This window comes from Eriocheir sinensis, chromosome 7 (assembly GCF_024679095.1).
Source record: "Eriocheir sinensis breed Jianghai 21 chromosome 7, ASM2467909v1, whole genome shotgun sequence".
NCBI classification, from domain to species: Eukaryota; Metazoa; Arthropoda; class Malacostraca; order Decapoda; family Varunidae; genus Eriocheir; species Eriocheir sinensis.
Genome location: NC_066515.1, coordinates 17,045,281 through 17,060,467, shown reverse-complemented (window position 1 = coordinate 17,060,467; position 15,187 = coordinate 17,045,281). Strand labels below are relative to the sequence as shown.

At 45.3% G+C, this 15,187-nt stretch overlaps 1 protein-coding gene across 5 annotated transcripts in view; it reads right to left on the bottom strand.

The window, feature by feature from the left end:
- Positions 1-8,826: 8,826 nt before the first annotated feature.
- The window catches only part of LOC126993440 (sphingosine-1-phosphate transporter SPNS2-like), a 22,956-nt gene continuing 16,595 nt past the window's right edge, over positions 8,827-15,187 (bottom strand). For all 5 annotated transcript variants that reach the window (XM_050852567.1, XM_050852591.1, XM_050852600.1 and 2 more), the window contains exons 6-11: positions 14,931-15,038; positions 14,279-14,612; positions 13,303-13,496; positions 12,307-12,391; positions 9,951-10,148; positions 8,827-9,055 (exon numbers count right to left, since the gene is read on the bottom strand). In XM_050852567.1, coding sequence (XP_050708524.1) covers positions 8,997-9,055; positions 9,951-10,148; positions 12,307-12,391; positions 13,303-13,496; positions 14,279-14,612; positions 14,931-15,038 — 978 coding nt within the window. In that variant the 3' untranslated portion in view covers positions 8,827-8,996. The remainder of the gene's footprint in view (positions 9,056-9,950; positions 10,149-12,306; positions 12,392-13,302; positions 13,497-14,278; positions 14,613-14,930; positions 15,039-15,187) is intronic.

The window sequence follows — 15,187 nt, the reverse complement described above, 5'->3', positions numbered from 1 at the left end:
AAGAATTAAGTGGCGGAACAGCTGCACAAGACGACTAAAGGTAAATTTAAGGGCATCCGCTATAACTGCGCGTGGCGGCGGTGCTCATCTCCGTCGCACTGGCCGGATTGGAGGGTGCCACCAGGGTTTCCAGAGGTCCGCGTCAGTATTCCCGCGCACTCCTGCCCCCAAACGAGCCCCCGCGGACTCCACCTTCCGAGAGTCCAAAAGGAATCCTCTATTTTATTAATAACATGCGTGTTGCGCTACAAACGAGAAAGGTAGAAACCTATAATACTACTAGTGCTACTACTACAACTAATAACAATAATAAAGAGTGTATATATATATATATATATATATATATATATATATATATATATATATATATATATATATATATATATATATATATATATATATAACGTAGTAAAATTATAATTGCAGTTTGTTGCAATATACATTTATTCTTTAGTAAACCGAATTATTATTACGATAATGCAGAAAAAAAACTCCTTAATTAAAGAAGGAGGTTGATAATACAGGTCAGCTCGTCGCTCCCGTTCTGGCACTCGCCGTGGCCGCCACACCTCCACCAGGAGTACATTATGTAGGCTACATGTTCGGTGGGCACACCCGCTGCGTGCAGGGACCACGGGAAAGGAGAAACGGACTCATCAATCAATCAGTCAGTAGTGATATACGCTAGAGGGCTTATTTTTGTTTACTTCGTCTTAGAGCTGCCCCCTTAATGGAAATATATATATATATATATATATATATATATATATATATATATATATATATATATATATATATATATATATATATATATATAATGGCGCGTTGTCTTGCCAACCCTACGACTCCATCCCCATGAGTTCCTCCAATAAGACTCCATGCAAGCCCAAACTACTTCCCACTGGGTGAAAACACATTGGGATAAGCCCTCTCGGTTAAAAGTGCAAAATAAGACAAAACCTCCCTAGCTATATATATATGATGCATTCTGTGTTCATAATTAATATTATTAGAATTATATTTTTTTCCTCTTTTCCTTTATCTTCTGGGTATTTTGTCCTTGGGGGAGGTTGTCCTTGGGAGGTTTGGATCCTCTGGGGGTTTGTCCAACATTTTTTCCCGTCGGCACAACCTTGTCGATCATTGCTGAGTGAGAGCCACCAATTTTTTCCTACTTCAGCACAATCATATACCCGCTCCCCCCCCCAACTCCTGCTCTTCCTCCTTCTCCTGTGTTTTTAGCCCCAGGCATCGTGGCGGACTGGTTCCTCTACACCCCTGACGCTGCCTACCTTGCTTGCTTCACTGTTACTTGCGTCATCTTTCTCGTTCTTCCAAGTAATAAACTACTACTACTACTATTACTACTACTACTGCTACTACTACTGTTATTACTACTACTACTACTACCACTGTTATTACTACTACTACTGTAATGCCCCGACGAGCTTCTTTTCTAAATCCTTCCTGTTTCTAAACACGGCCTCTGCGTGTATCGAAATAACACGAGAAATTAATCAAGATCAGGGTATTCGCCGGCTGCCTGGGATTGAACCCGCGACCGAGTCGGCCAAAGAGGTACCCCTCTGGCTAAGTGGGTTATGGGAGGCTCGTTCATCAGGCCGTCGCCGCACTACACTACTACTACTACTACTACTACTACTACTACTGCTACTACTACTACTACTTCTACTACTACTATTAGTAATCTCCGTGTGTCTTTGTGAATGTTCTACAAGTAAGATACTCTCCAAATTAACTTGCATCCTGTTTCTTAACTTATTTTTTACAATATTCATTTGGGACACTACTCGTTATACCAGTGAACCCTAAACTATGGACCGGAACCTTGCCCCAGCCCTGTCATTAAGCCGCGAATTTTGGAAAATCAACCGCTTTGGTGCGAATCGCCATAACTCCCTTATTTCTGGGGCTACAGAAATATTTTTTGTTATCAATCGACGGCAAACTGAACGGGCTATATTTTGTAGTAAGCGACTGGGCTCAAAAACCGACTCGAAAGGGTAAAAAATTGAATAAATCCGAATAAAACAACTCTGATTTTTTTTTTTTTGAGTTCCCAACCTTGAAACCCACTCATTTTTTGAGAATTTCAAACAGCTTATTTAACACATAATTTAGCCCTACCAATGTGCTTCCAATATAATGCAAAACACTTCCCTACTCCCAGTAGTTTCGTCGCTAGAGCTCGAAACGTAAACCCTTTTGAGAGCGATTTTGACGAACTCCAGACACTTTACCGTTTTTGTCTAGTGTGGCATTGCTATTGCCTCTAGAAGGCTGTAATTTGGCATGTAGCCCTTCTTGGCAATGTAGCTTGATCAGCTCGAAGGAGTTTTTTGATAGCTTGATTCCACGTTTGTCGTCGAGCCGTCACAATATAGCCTGTTTTTCGGCCCTTTTGCCGCGATTTGGACACGTCCTAGTTTTTTGCTTATAACTTTTTTTATTTATTTAGTGCTTTCCATTTTTTAATATTATTAATCTGTATTAATAGAGCTTTCAATCGCCACCAAGCACGCCTTCCTAGCTTCAGTAGTTTTTGCTCGAGCTTGACCAGAAGTCGCGACGAAAATTCGTCGAATCTGATTCGTTTCACGCCGCGACGAAAAAACTTCCTGACGCCACAAAAATTAATATACATATCTGCATAAAAATTCATATATGAACACTTCAATATGTTGACTATCTTGTATTAAAATCATTTTAAGATATCTATATAAAAAGTTACTATTTTTATATAATCATTTCACTATATAAATCAACCTATATTAAGCGCCTTATTATACATGTTATTTTTTTTTATTTAGTATTCAACCCTATTTCTTCCCATTTATGAATAATACATTTAATTTGCTTTCTTTTGATACCAAATATGTATGTATATATGTATGTATGTATATATATGTATGTATAGCTATACGCCAAAAGTATGCTCTCTGCCGTTAAAATGGGGGGAGGGGGGCATACTGCGCCAAAAGTATGCTCTCTGCCGTTAAAATGGGGGGAGGGGGGCATACTGCGCCAAAAGTATGCTCTCTGCCGTTAAAATGGGATGAGGGGGCATACTGCGCCAAAAGTATGCTCTCTGAAGTTAAAATGGGGATGGGGCATACTGCAAAAGTATGCTCTGCCGTTAAAATGGGGATGGGGGGCATACTGCGCCCAAAGTATGCTCTCTGCCGTTAAAATGGGGAGGGGGCATACTGCGCCAAAAGTATGCTCTCTGCCGTTAAATTGGGGGGCTGGGGGGCATACTGCGCCAAAAGTATGCTCTCTGCCGTTAAAATGGGGGGATGGGGGGCATACTGCGCCAAAAGTATGCTCTCTGCCGTTAAAATGGGGGGATGGGGCATACTGCGCCAAAAGTATGCTCTCTGCCGTTAAAATGGGGATGGGGCATACTGCCAAAAGTATGCTCTGCCTTTAATATTGGGGACGGCGGCATACTGCGCCAAAAGTATGCTCTCTGCCGTTAAAATGGGATGAGGGGGCATACTGCGCCAAAAGTATGCTCTCTGCCGTTAAAATGGGATGAGGGGGCATACTGCGCCAAAAGTATGCTCTCTGCCGTTAAAATGGGGAGGGGGGCATACTGCGCCAAAAGTATGCTCTCTGCCGTTAAAATGGGGGATGGGGGCATACTGCTCCAAAAGTATGCTCTCTGCCGTTAAAATGGTATGGGGGGCATACTGCGCCAAAAGTATGCTCTCTGCCGTTAAAATTGGGAAGGGGGGCATACTGCGCCAAAAGTATGCTCTCTGCCGTTAAAATGGGGATGGGGGCATACTGCGCCAAAAGTATGCTCTCTGCCGTTAAAATGGGGATGGGGCATACTGCGCCAAAAGTATGCTCTCTGCCGTTAAAATGGGGGATGGGGCATACTGCGCCAAAAGTATGCTCTCTGCCGTTAAATTGGGAAGGGGCATACTGCGCCAAAAGTATGCTCTCTGCCGTTAAATGGGGGATGGGGCATACTGCGCCAAAAGTATGCTCTCTGCCGTTAAAATTGGGGAGGGGGGCATACTGCGCCAAAAGTATGCTCTCTGCCGTTAAAATGGGGATGGGGGCATACTGCGCCAAAAGTATGCTCTCTGCCGTTAAACGGGGGAAGGGGGGCATACTGCGCCAAAAGTATGCTCTCTGCCGTTAAAATGGGGGGATGAGGGGGCATACTGCGCCAAAAGTATGCTCTCTGCCGTTAAAATGGGGGGATGGGGGGCATACTGCGCCAAAAGTATGCTCTCTGCCGTTAAAATGGGGGGATGAGGGGGCATACTGCGCCAAAAGTATGCTCTCTGCCGTTAAAATTGGGAAGGGGGGCATACTGCGCCAAAAGTATGCTCTCTGCCGTTAAAATTGGGAAGGGGGGCATACTGCGCCAAAAGTATGCTCTCTGGTATGTGGTGCGGATGCGGGTGCGGATTCGGATGTTTATTTCATCACATGCGGATGTGAAAAATTATGCGGATAACCCGAGGATGCGGAAGCGGATGCGAACATCCAATATATGACTAGATACTATAATCAATGTTACTTACTTGCTCCTGATGTTGTCCCATATTTTTCTGACTTGCTGCGGCGTCTTCCTGTTGCCAGTCATGTCATTGAACCTCCTGGCTACCTCCTGCCACGCCGCTGCCTTCTTGTTAACGGCATAAAACTTTGTTTCCTTGTCATTGATGACCTCAATAAACTCCTTGATGAGGTCGACCAGCATCTCCTTATCAACTGAGGATAAGGGAGATGATCGGGAAGCAGAAGTCTCCGAACAGGACGCCATGGTGCACACTACACAATGAAGATTGTAAAGTGACTGATTTCAATCATTTGGTGACGAGCATGTATACGTGCTGGCAGGTGAACAGCTGCACAGAGGTCATGGGCGCACCCTGTCGGAATTATCCCTCGGAAGGGATTAGCGGGTACAAGAAATCGCGTGTTTACTGTCACACCCTCAAATTCTCCTTATCCCCCCTTTCCCAACCCTGGGGTCGCTAAGTACTTTTCCTGGGGGTCGCGGTAATGTCTAGAGGCGCATGATTGGGGTCGCCTGAAAAAAAGGTTGGGAACCACTGCCCTAATCAGTCATTCCAGGATCCAGCACACACACACACACACACACACACACACACACACACACACACACACACACACACACACACACACACACACACACACACACACACACACACACACACACACACACACACACACACACACACACACACACACACACACACACACACACACATGTACACACACACACACACACACACACACACACACACACACACACACACACACACACACACACACACACACACACACACACACACACACACACACACACACACACACACACACACACACACACACACACACACACACATGTACACACACACACACACACACACACACACACACACACACACACATGTACACACACACACACACACACACACACACATGTACACACACACACACACACACACACACACACACACACACACGTATACACACACACACACACACACACACACACACACACACACACACACACACACACATGTACACACACATTCTTTTCTCGAGGGCTTAATAAATTTTCTTCACTCGCTAATCCCTAGGCCACTGAGGACTGGGTGAGGCGCTAATCTCAGTGCAGCCGTTGTCTTTATATCCACCCACCCACACCCATGCCACACCCACATTCATGATCATTCGTCGGAACGATTCCTACTTTTTTCCCTTATTCCTTTCCCCAGGTGCGGGGTCAGAGGCCCTTTTCATATATATGTATATATTCCTCATATTTTGTTTTTGTACATATTTCGAAACGAAAAATAGTAATTACCGTCATGTTTTTGATAAATTTTGTCGAAGGAGACCCTGATGTACCCAAAGCGGGTACTCAGCATATAATGTATGCGAAGGATGAATATGCACCATACAAATTTCCCGCGCTTTTTAGTCGACACGGTGCTACATCTAGCAGGCTTTGGGAGTGTTAGCGCGGGCGATCACTTTCGGTCGCCAAGACTGGCGATCGCCACCGCTGGAGAAAAATGGGTGTTTAAAGTACGGCCTTCCTCACCGACACGATCGCCAAGCGTGCCCGTATTGCCGGAGTTGTTGACAAACTATGCGGGTTGATATGTCGAGTCATTCTCATGGAGTAGTCGCCGGTTTGACACACAGTCATTCCAACGACATCCCATGATTCTGCAAGACACTTATTACGAGAGACAAAGAGAGAAAGAAGATAATAACGAGTAAAGAGAAATTTCCTCAAGGAAGAAACGATCGGGCTAGAGATAGGTAGTGAAATGAGCCCATCGTGTACAGGGGAGGATCGCCGCCCGTCAGCCTCCGGCTCACCCTGAGGGAACATTCTGCCCCCAGTGCGTGAGGAAGCGCTGGACCGTGTCGCGGAACCGCGTCTCCAGGCAGGCAGCATCTATCTTGCCGGAGAGGGACCGCTCCTTCCAGCCGCGGCCTTCCCGCAACACCAGGATGTGCAGGAGCTGGCGGTGCTCCGGCGTGAACCATGCAGGCATGGCCCAGTCATCCAGGGTGACGGTGAAGGACACCTCGGGGCTGAGCGGCACCTCCAGCGGCGGCATGGCAGACGCCCTCTGCCAGCTCGTACAGCCGCTCGCACTCTCCCAGACGTGAATGCCAGCGGCGGCCGTAGAGGCCCCCGTGCCGTCCGTAGTAGAGACGACAGGGGCACTCCTGGCGTCACCGCCGGCGACGCGGGGCTTGGTGGCGGCGTAGAGCCAGCAGGCCACGGGGAGGAGGAGGGCGGCGGCCACACAGGCGATGAAGATGTCCTCCAGACTGTCGCCAGGCTGACGATGTTCTCCCTCGGGCAGTGTGACACGCTCCCGCAGGCAGGCCAGCTGACGACGGTTCTCGGCGTACTTCCACAGCGCATCCCACCACGGCTGTGGGGCGCTGAGCTTCACCCCGCACTCCTCCAGCGGGGCTCGGCGCCCCACAGCCGTGGTGGGAAGCGCTGTGGAAGTACGCCGAGAACCGTCGTCAGCTGGCCTGCCTGCGGGAGCGTGTCACACTGCCCGAGGGAGAACATCGTCAGCCTGGCGACAGTCTGGAGGACGTCTTCATCGCCTGTGTGGCCGCTACCCTCCTCCTCCCACGTGGCTCGCATCCCAGAAGCCGACCCTGCGTAGAGTCGGGACAGTGTGAACGGGGCCAAGACTCTCTTGGGTTAACTGCTATGATTACTGGAAAATATATAAAAACTCTTCGATTCCATACCAATAATAGCCTATATAGACAATTTAGGATCTGCAAACTTCTACAGATTTTTTTTTTCATTCAGCTCAGATTTCCAAAAAAATAAATGGTGTCAACACTGCTTGAGAGAGGAGACGAGTGAGGAGTGACGGGGGTGTGCAGTGTGGGTGTGTGCCAAGGAGACTAGTCTATACTCTATGGTCTCCTTGGTGTGTAGGCTACCTACCACCCTGTGCGTGCCTGCTGTGTTGTGTCCTCCGTCACTCCATGTGCTTGGATATATTGTGCTTATGCCCAGAGGACTAGTGCACGGTGCTTGGAACCTGTCAATAAACCGAAACCAGTGTTTACCGTGAGTTTTCTTGTGCCTTGCTTTGCCTCCCCTCTGCGGTGTGCGGCCCGGGTGTGTGGTGCTCCTGCTGAAGGGTCTCGACCTTGTTTAGCTACACCGCCTGCCTGCCCGGTGTTGCTAGAGATTTTTTTTTTGGGGGGGGCGCAACAATAATAATAGTTCTTGTACCACTCAGCAAGCCTCAGAACACCTGCTCCTCGGTCTTCGCCTCGTGCAGTGCCTCGAGGACATCACTGAAGGCCGTACTCTTAAAACATTCCGGCGCCCAAGCACACACACATTTAACAAGACTTTCGTAGGAGTTGTGGGCATTTGATTCCAGGGGTAATTTAATGACCCTGGTGGTAGTTTGACCCTTCCTCTGTACCGTGGACCTGTTAGAGAACACTCATTAGAACCCGATTGATCTCTTTGGATTCTGGAAATGGCTGATGTGAGAGGGGTAAACGTCTGAGAGCACCAACTTCAGCCACACATGTCTAAGGATTATCAAAATGGCTCAAGTGTAGATCTTTATTATAGTTTCTCCTCGTTGGGGAAGTAGATTTTAATGCACCAACGAAAGCTTTGAACGGCAAGGAAGGGAAACAACGAAAGGGGGATGGAAACAGAGACAATTTAAGAGAGAGAGATAGAGTGAAAAAAGAAGTTATAGAAAGTCATGTATAAGGAATTGGAATATAAACAAAAAATAAATAATACATCATTCACCATATAACGGGTTGTCTGTTATAAATAAAACGTATCAAATGTTTTAAAATCTCCCTCAACAATAATAAAACTAATAAATAAAATAAAACAACAACATATACTACCGTCTACCTACTATAAGGCTGCTACTACTACTACTACTACTACTACAAAACCACGACAACTACTACCACCACTACTAACAATAATGAGAATAATAACGATAATAATAAACAAAATACTACCAAGATTTGTGATACTGAGAGATACTATAAAAAAACAACAACAACTATACAAGGTCTCCTCCCGATCCGAATCCTCTTTTAAGTATTCAAATCGTTTATGCACCAAGACTAGAAGGATCAAATACTACAAAAACATTAGAGGTATCAAATAAGACTATCATATTGAGAGATAGATAGAAAAATAGATAGAAAGATAGCGATAGACTGATGAAAATATACTCACTCCGCTAAAACTACATCTATCACAGCTTTACCCTCTTATTGTAATAGATCTTGACCTCTTTTGACCTGACATAACCTTAGAAGGACGTAAGGTGTAAAGGGTCAACTGCAGGTGTTTTAGTTCATGAGGAAAACACGTATGGGACCTGTCTTTCCTTCTCTCCTCTTTACATTTGTTTTCTTGTTTTCTTTCTTTCTCTTCTTCATTTCTTGGGTGTGTCTTCACGTAGTAGAAAACTCGTTAGGAAGAACACGACGGAGCCTGGAGAGAGGGAGAGAGAGACAGAGGATGAGAAAATGGGTCACATAAAAGGAGACAGGGAATGAGCGAAAAGGGAGAATGGGACAAAGAGAAAGGGAGAGAATAAGAGAATGGGGCATAGAGAAGGGAAGAGAAAGGGAGAGAGAATGAAAGGAACACAGAAAGGGAGACAGGGAATGAGAGGAAGGAAGAGAATGAGAGAAATGGGAGAATGGAACACAGAGAAAGGGAGAATAAGAGAATAGGGCACAGAGAAGGGAAGGCAGAATGAGAGAAAGGGAGAGAGAGAGAGAGAGAGAGAGAGAGAGAGAGAGAGAGAGAGAGAGAGAGAGAGAGAGAGAGAGAGAGAGAGAGAGAGAGAGAGAGAGAGAGAGAGAGAGAGAGAGAGAGAATGCTGCAGTCCCCCTCCCAATACGTGCTTACCTGTCCCTCTGTCTATCTCTCAATCTGTTCACTTATTCACATTCCTTTCTACCTATCAACCAGTCAACCCATCAATCATATGTCAGTCAATCACCCACTCACTCTACCTATCTACTTCCAATACCTGCTTACCTGTCCCTCTGTCTGTCTATTTTTTAATCTATTCACTTATTTACATTCTTTCCTCCCTATCAACCAGTCAACCCATCAGTCAGTATGTCAGTCAATCACCCACTCACTCTACCAACCTACCTGTCTGTCTCTTTATCTTTCAATCTGTTCACTTATTTACATTCTTTCCTACCTATCAATCAGTCAACCCATCAATCATTATGTCAGTCAGTAACTCACTCACTCTACCTGTCCACTCATCTACCTATCTATCAGTCAGTGTGTCAGTCAATCACTCACTCACTCTACCTATCTACTAATCTACCTATCCATCAGTCAGTCCGTCAGTCGTAATACTCACTAGCCAGGTAACAGCCGGGGTACATAATGAGAAGGGCCGTGCGGTAGCTGAGGAGATTCGTGAGCGGGTCCACCACGACAGGCAGGTTTCCCCCGACGTTGTTCATGACGAAGAGGAAGACAGCGAGGGCCGTGGACTGCACCTTGCCCGGCACCAGCTCCAGCAGCACTGCGAACAGCACTCCGAGCCACATTTCAGCTACGGGGAGAAAGAGGAGGATGAAGGGAGAATGGGACACAGAGATTTACATAGATTTACATAGAAAATAAAGATCAAAGAAAAGAAGGAAGGAAGAAGCAAAACAAGAATAACCAAAGGCAAGAACAAGAACACGAAGAAGTAGAAGACACACCAATACAAGGAAACAGGCGACAGTACTAACAAACAATACTATAACAACAACGACCCCAGCACACGACCCACTAAGCACGGAGGGTCGCACTCTTAAACATTTCATCGCCCAAGCACACATTTGACAAGGCTTTCGCAGGAGTTGTGGCCATTTCCAGGGGTAGTTTTGTGGCCCTGGTGATAGTCTGACCCTTCTTCTGTACCGTGAACCTTAAAGCACATATTTGACAGGGCCGGATTATCCTATACGCCAAGTACGCCATGGCGTAGGGCCCCAGCACTGAGGGGCCCACAAAACCTGATAGATCCAACCCATAATTGGGCCCCACATAATGGAAATCCCGAAAATGCCTGAAGCCTCAGGGAGATGAGTATGCTTCGTTGGACTGATGATCGAAAAAAAAAAAAGATAAAATAAAATAGTGAAAACTTGTTTGTGTTGGCAACACAAGTCAACAGTACTTGCAATTTCTTTGAACTTGTGCAGGAATTATATGAATATTCAGTCAGATCAACAAAGCGCTGGAATTTACTAACAAAGGGATTGTCACCTAATGAAAAAGGTAGAATTCTAACCCTAAAAACATTATCTTCCACACGTTGGCATTTCCTTTCTGAATCCGTGAAAGCACTGCACTTAAACTACTACTCTAGCATCCATGGTATGTTAAATGAAATTGCAGACAATGAGGAACTAAAGGGAGATGCTCGACTTGCTGCATCAGTTTTTGCAGAGAATATGTGCCTTCTTGAAAATGCATTTATGTGTGTTCTTTGGAACAAGATCCTCCAGCGCTTTCAGAAAGCTAGTACTCTTCTCCAAAGCACAAATATTGATATCAACATGGCTGTATCATTGTTTCTATCACTTGAAAGTTTTGTTGCTGAGCTTCGTGGTCAATTTGATGAACTGGAGAACGATGCAAAAAATCTCATGGAAAATGTTCAGCAAGTATATGAATCGGAAAAGGTACGGAAGAGAAGACGGCGGCGTCAAGCTGATGATTCTGCTGAACCTGATGCAGATCTTCAAGATGCACAAAAATTCCCTGTACAGAGTTTTGTTGTCATCATCGACAAGTTACATGCAAGTTTAGCTCAACGTCGCCAGGCTTATCACGAGATATCTGACGACTTTGCCTTTATCAAGTCATTGAGGGAGAATGATACTACACAGCTGAGAGTTGATGTATCCAGCTTGGTGAAAAAATACATCAATGACTTGGAACCCCACTGCGAGAATGAATTTGTAACATTCTCAGAATTTGTAACCCATTTGAAGTTGGATCGTGATCCTCATGTCCTGTTAAAATACTTAAGGAAGGATCCAGTTGTAGAGTCAACATTTTCCAATGTTTCAACTGCTCTGCGACTGTTCTTAACATTACCAGTCACAGTCTGCGAAGGTGAACGTTCATTTTCCAAACTGTCTTTGATCAAAAACAGATTTCGTTCAACAATGACTCAAAAACGACTGAATGCTTTGTCTGTTATGTCAAATGAAAATGATGTCACCTCCTCAATGACATTTGAAACCATAATTGAACGGTTTTCACAAGAGAAATCAAGAAAACGGGCATTGGTGTAGCTGCTATAGTTACCTATGTACATAAGTATGGTATGTATGCTGCTAATATAGAATATAAAGAAAATAAAGATCATGACATTCTGTATTAAATATATTGTATCATTAATTCATTCTGATGGTTCAATAAAATATGAAATTGTCCAGATCTTGCCTAATTTATTCAAGGGGGAGGGGGCCCAAAACTGTGGGTGGCGTAGGGCCCAATGCAAGTTTAATCCGGGCCTGATATTTGACAAGGCTTTCGCAGGAGTTGTGGCCATTTCCAGGGGTAGTTTTATGGCCCTGGTGGTAGTCTGACCCTTCTTCTGTACCGTGAACCTAAAACACTACTCGTAAGAATTTGACTGATCTCCTTTTTGGCCTTTGGAAATGTTGATGAGAGGGGTGGAAGCGTCTGACAGAACCGACCAGCCTTACCGAAGATGTAGGCCCCGAGCAGGCTGAAGAAGGCTCCGGGCGGGGGGAAGTACAGGACACCGGCAGCGAAGGGCGTGGCGATGAGCTACAGAGATAGATAAATAGATAGAGAGAGAAGGAGAAAGATGATTGCAGATGGAAGAGAAGGAGGAGGAGGAGGAGGAGGAAGAACATTAAGAAGGAGGAGGAAGAGATGGAAAAGGGCAAGGAAAAATGGAAGGAAGAGAGAGAGAGAGAGAGAGAGAGAGAGAGAGAGAGAGAGAGAGAGAGAGAGAGAGAGAGAGAGAGAGAGAGAGAGAGAGAGAGAGAGAGAGAGAGAGAGAGAGAGAGAGAAAGAGAGAGAGAGAGAGAGAGAGAGAGAGAGAGAGAGAGAGAGAGAGAGAGAGAGAGAGAGAGAGAGAGAGAGAGAGAGAGAGAGAGAGAGAGAGAGAGAGAGAGAGAGAGAGAGAGAGAAGGTATGTTACGGTTACAGACTTTAGAACTACTACTACTACTACTACTACTACTACTACTACTACTACTACCACTATGATTACAGAAAAAGGAAGGTTGTTTTCTATTAATATCCTTCCATTCTTTCTTTATATTTTCCTTTTTAAACCCTCTTTCAACTTTTTTTCTCCTGTTTTTCTCTCAATTATTACTTATTCTTACTTATTACTTCTCTATTTATCATTTATCTCTTTTTCGCTTGTGTTAATGTAAATTCCGTCACTACTACTACTACTACTACTACTACTGCTGCTACTGCTGTTATTACTACTACCACCACAATCACTGTTACCACTACCATTACAGAAAAAGGAAGGTTGTTTTCTATTAATATATTTCCTTTCTTTATTTACATTTTCCTTTTTAAACCCTTTTTCAACTTTTTTCTCCTGTCTTTCTCTCAGTTATTACTTATTCTTACTTATTACTTTTCTATTTATCTCTTTTTCGCGAGTTAATATAAATTCCGTCACTACTACTACTACTACTACTACTACTATATACCTGACTGCCAGCTAGCACGTAGAGTCTCGCGCGAAGCCCCAGTCTCTTCACCAGCCGGTCAGACACGAAGCCCCCGACAGCCACGCCCAGAGAGCCACCGATGATGGAACAAGCCGTCACCCAGAGGCCCAAATTGAAGTCCGGGTAGTAGGTGAGGAAGTAGAGCTGTGTGTTGTACGCCCACGAAAAGCCGGCTGAGAGGGAGAGAGAGAAAGGGATAATAACACCAGTAAGATTTATCCTTTCCCAGCATCCACCAGTAAGATTTATCCTTTCCCAGCATCCACCAGTAAGATTTATCCTTTCCCAGCATCCATCAGTAAGATTTATCTTTTCCCAGCATCCACCAGTAAGATTTATCCTTTCCCAGCATCCACCAGTAAGATTTATCCTTTCCCAGCATCCACCAGTAGATTTATCCTTTCCCAGCATCCACCAGTAAGATTTATCCTTTCCCAGCATCCACCAGTAAGATTTAACTTTTTTCACAGCATCTAACAGTAGGATTTAACTCATTTTCAGCCTCCACTGGTAAGATTTAACCCTACTAATGAGATAGCAGGGAGAGAGAAGAGGTTTATAGTAATGTTAGTGAGATTTAACCCTTTTCCAACATCCACAAGTAAGATCTGACCCTTTTCCCAGCATCTGACTGTAGGATTCAACTCTTTTTCAACCTCCACTGGTAAGATTTAACCCTATTGATGAGATAGCAGGGAGAGAGAAGGGGCTTATTGTAATGTCAGTAAGATTTAACCCTTTTCCCAGCATCCACCAGTAAGATTTAACCCTTTTCCCAGCATCCACCAGTAAGATTTAACCCTTTTCCCAGCATCCACCAGTAAGATTTAACCCTTTTCCCAGCATCCACCAGTAAGATTTAACCCTTTTCCCAGCATCCACCAGTAAGATTTAACCCTTTTCCCAGCATCCACCAGTAAGATTTGAAGTTTCCCAGCACATCTCTCTCTCTCACCGGTGTGTCTGAGGCAGGCGGCGAAGGCGAGGCACACGACAGGCGGCTTCAGGAGTGACCGCAGTACCTCCTTGAATCCGGGCTTTCTGTCCGTGAGAGCTTCGGAGGAGGAGGCGGGAGGGAAGGAGGCAGAAGACGAGGAGGTCTTAACATCACCTTCAACACTTCCTTCTTCTCCTCCTCCTATCACTTCATCCTTCTTTCCTGCCTTCTCCTCCTCCTCCTCCTCCTTCTTAGCTTGCATTCCTCTCGGTGGGTCTCTGATGATGATGAGCGCCAGGAGGGTAGCGACCACCCCCATGATTCCTGTGATGATGTACGACCAACGCCACCCCTAGAGAGAGAGAGGGAGGGAGAGAGGATTACATAGAGTCACATAGATGCCCAGACCACACAGCCCTATGGTTAAGGCTGGGTTGAACAAGAACATAGGAACATAAGGAGTCTGCAAGAGGCTTTAAATCAATGAGATGCTTCAATAAACAGGCATCAAGACTTTAAATTTCTGCCTCTATCTTTATCTATCTATCTATCTATCAATCTCTCTCTCTCTCTCTCTCTCTCTCTCTCTCTCTCTCTCTCTCTCTCTCTCTCTCTCTCTCTCTCTCTCTCTCTCTCTCTCTCTCTCTCTCTCTCTCTCTCTCTCTCTCACCAGGCCACCGATGTCCGCTTCCGTCACGAAGTTCCCGACGGCGTAAGACAGACCGTAGCCGAGGTAGATGCCCCAGTTGAAGATCCCGAGGGCCAGGGCGCGAAGGTTCTGGAGGAGGAGGAGGAGGAGGAGGAGGAGGAGGAGGAGAAGGAGGAGGAGGAGGAGGAGGAGGAGGAGGAGAAGGAGGAGGAGGAGGGAAGCGGGAGAAACAGATAAAAGCAAAGATTAGTTCAATATTTCAATAACACCAAGAAAAA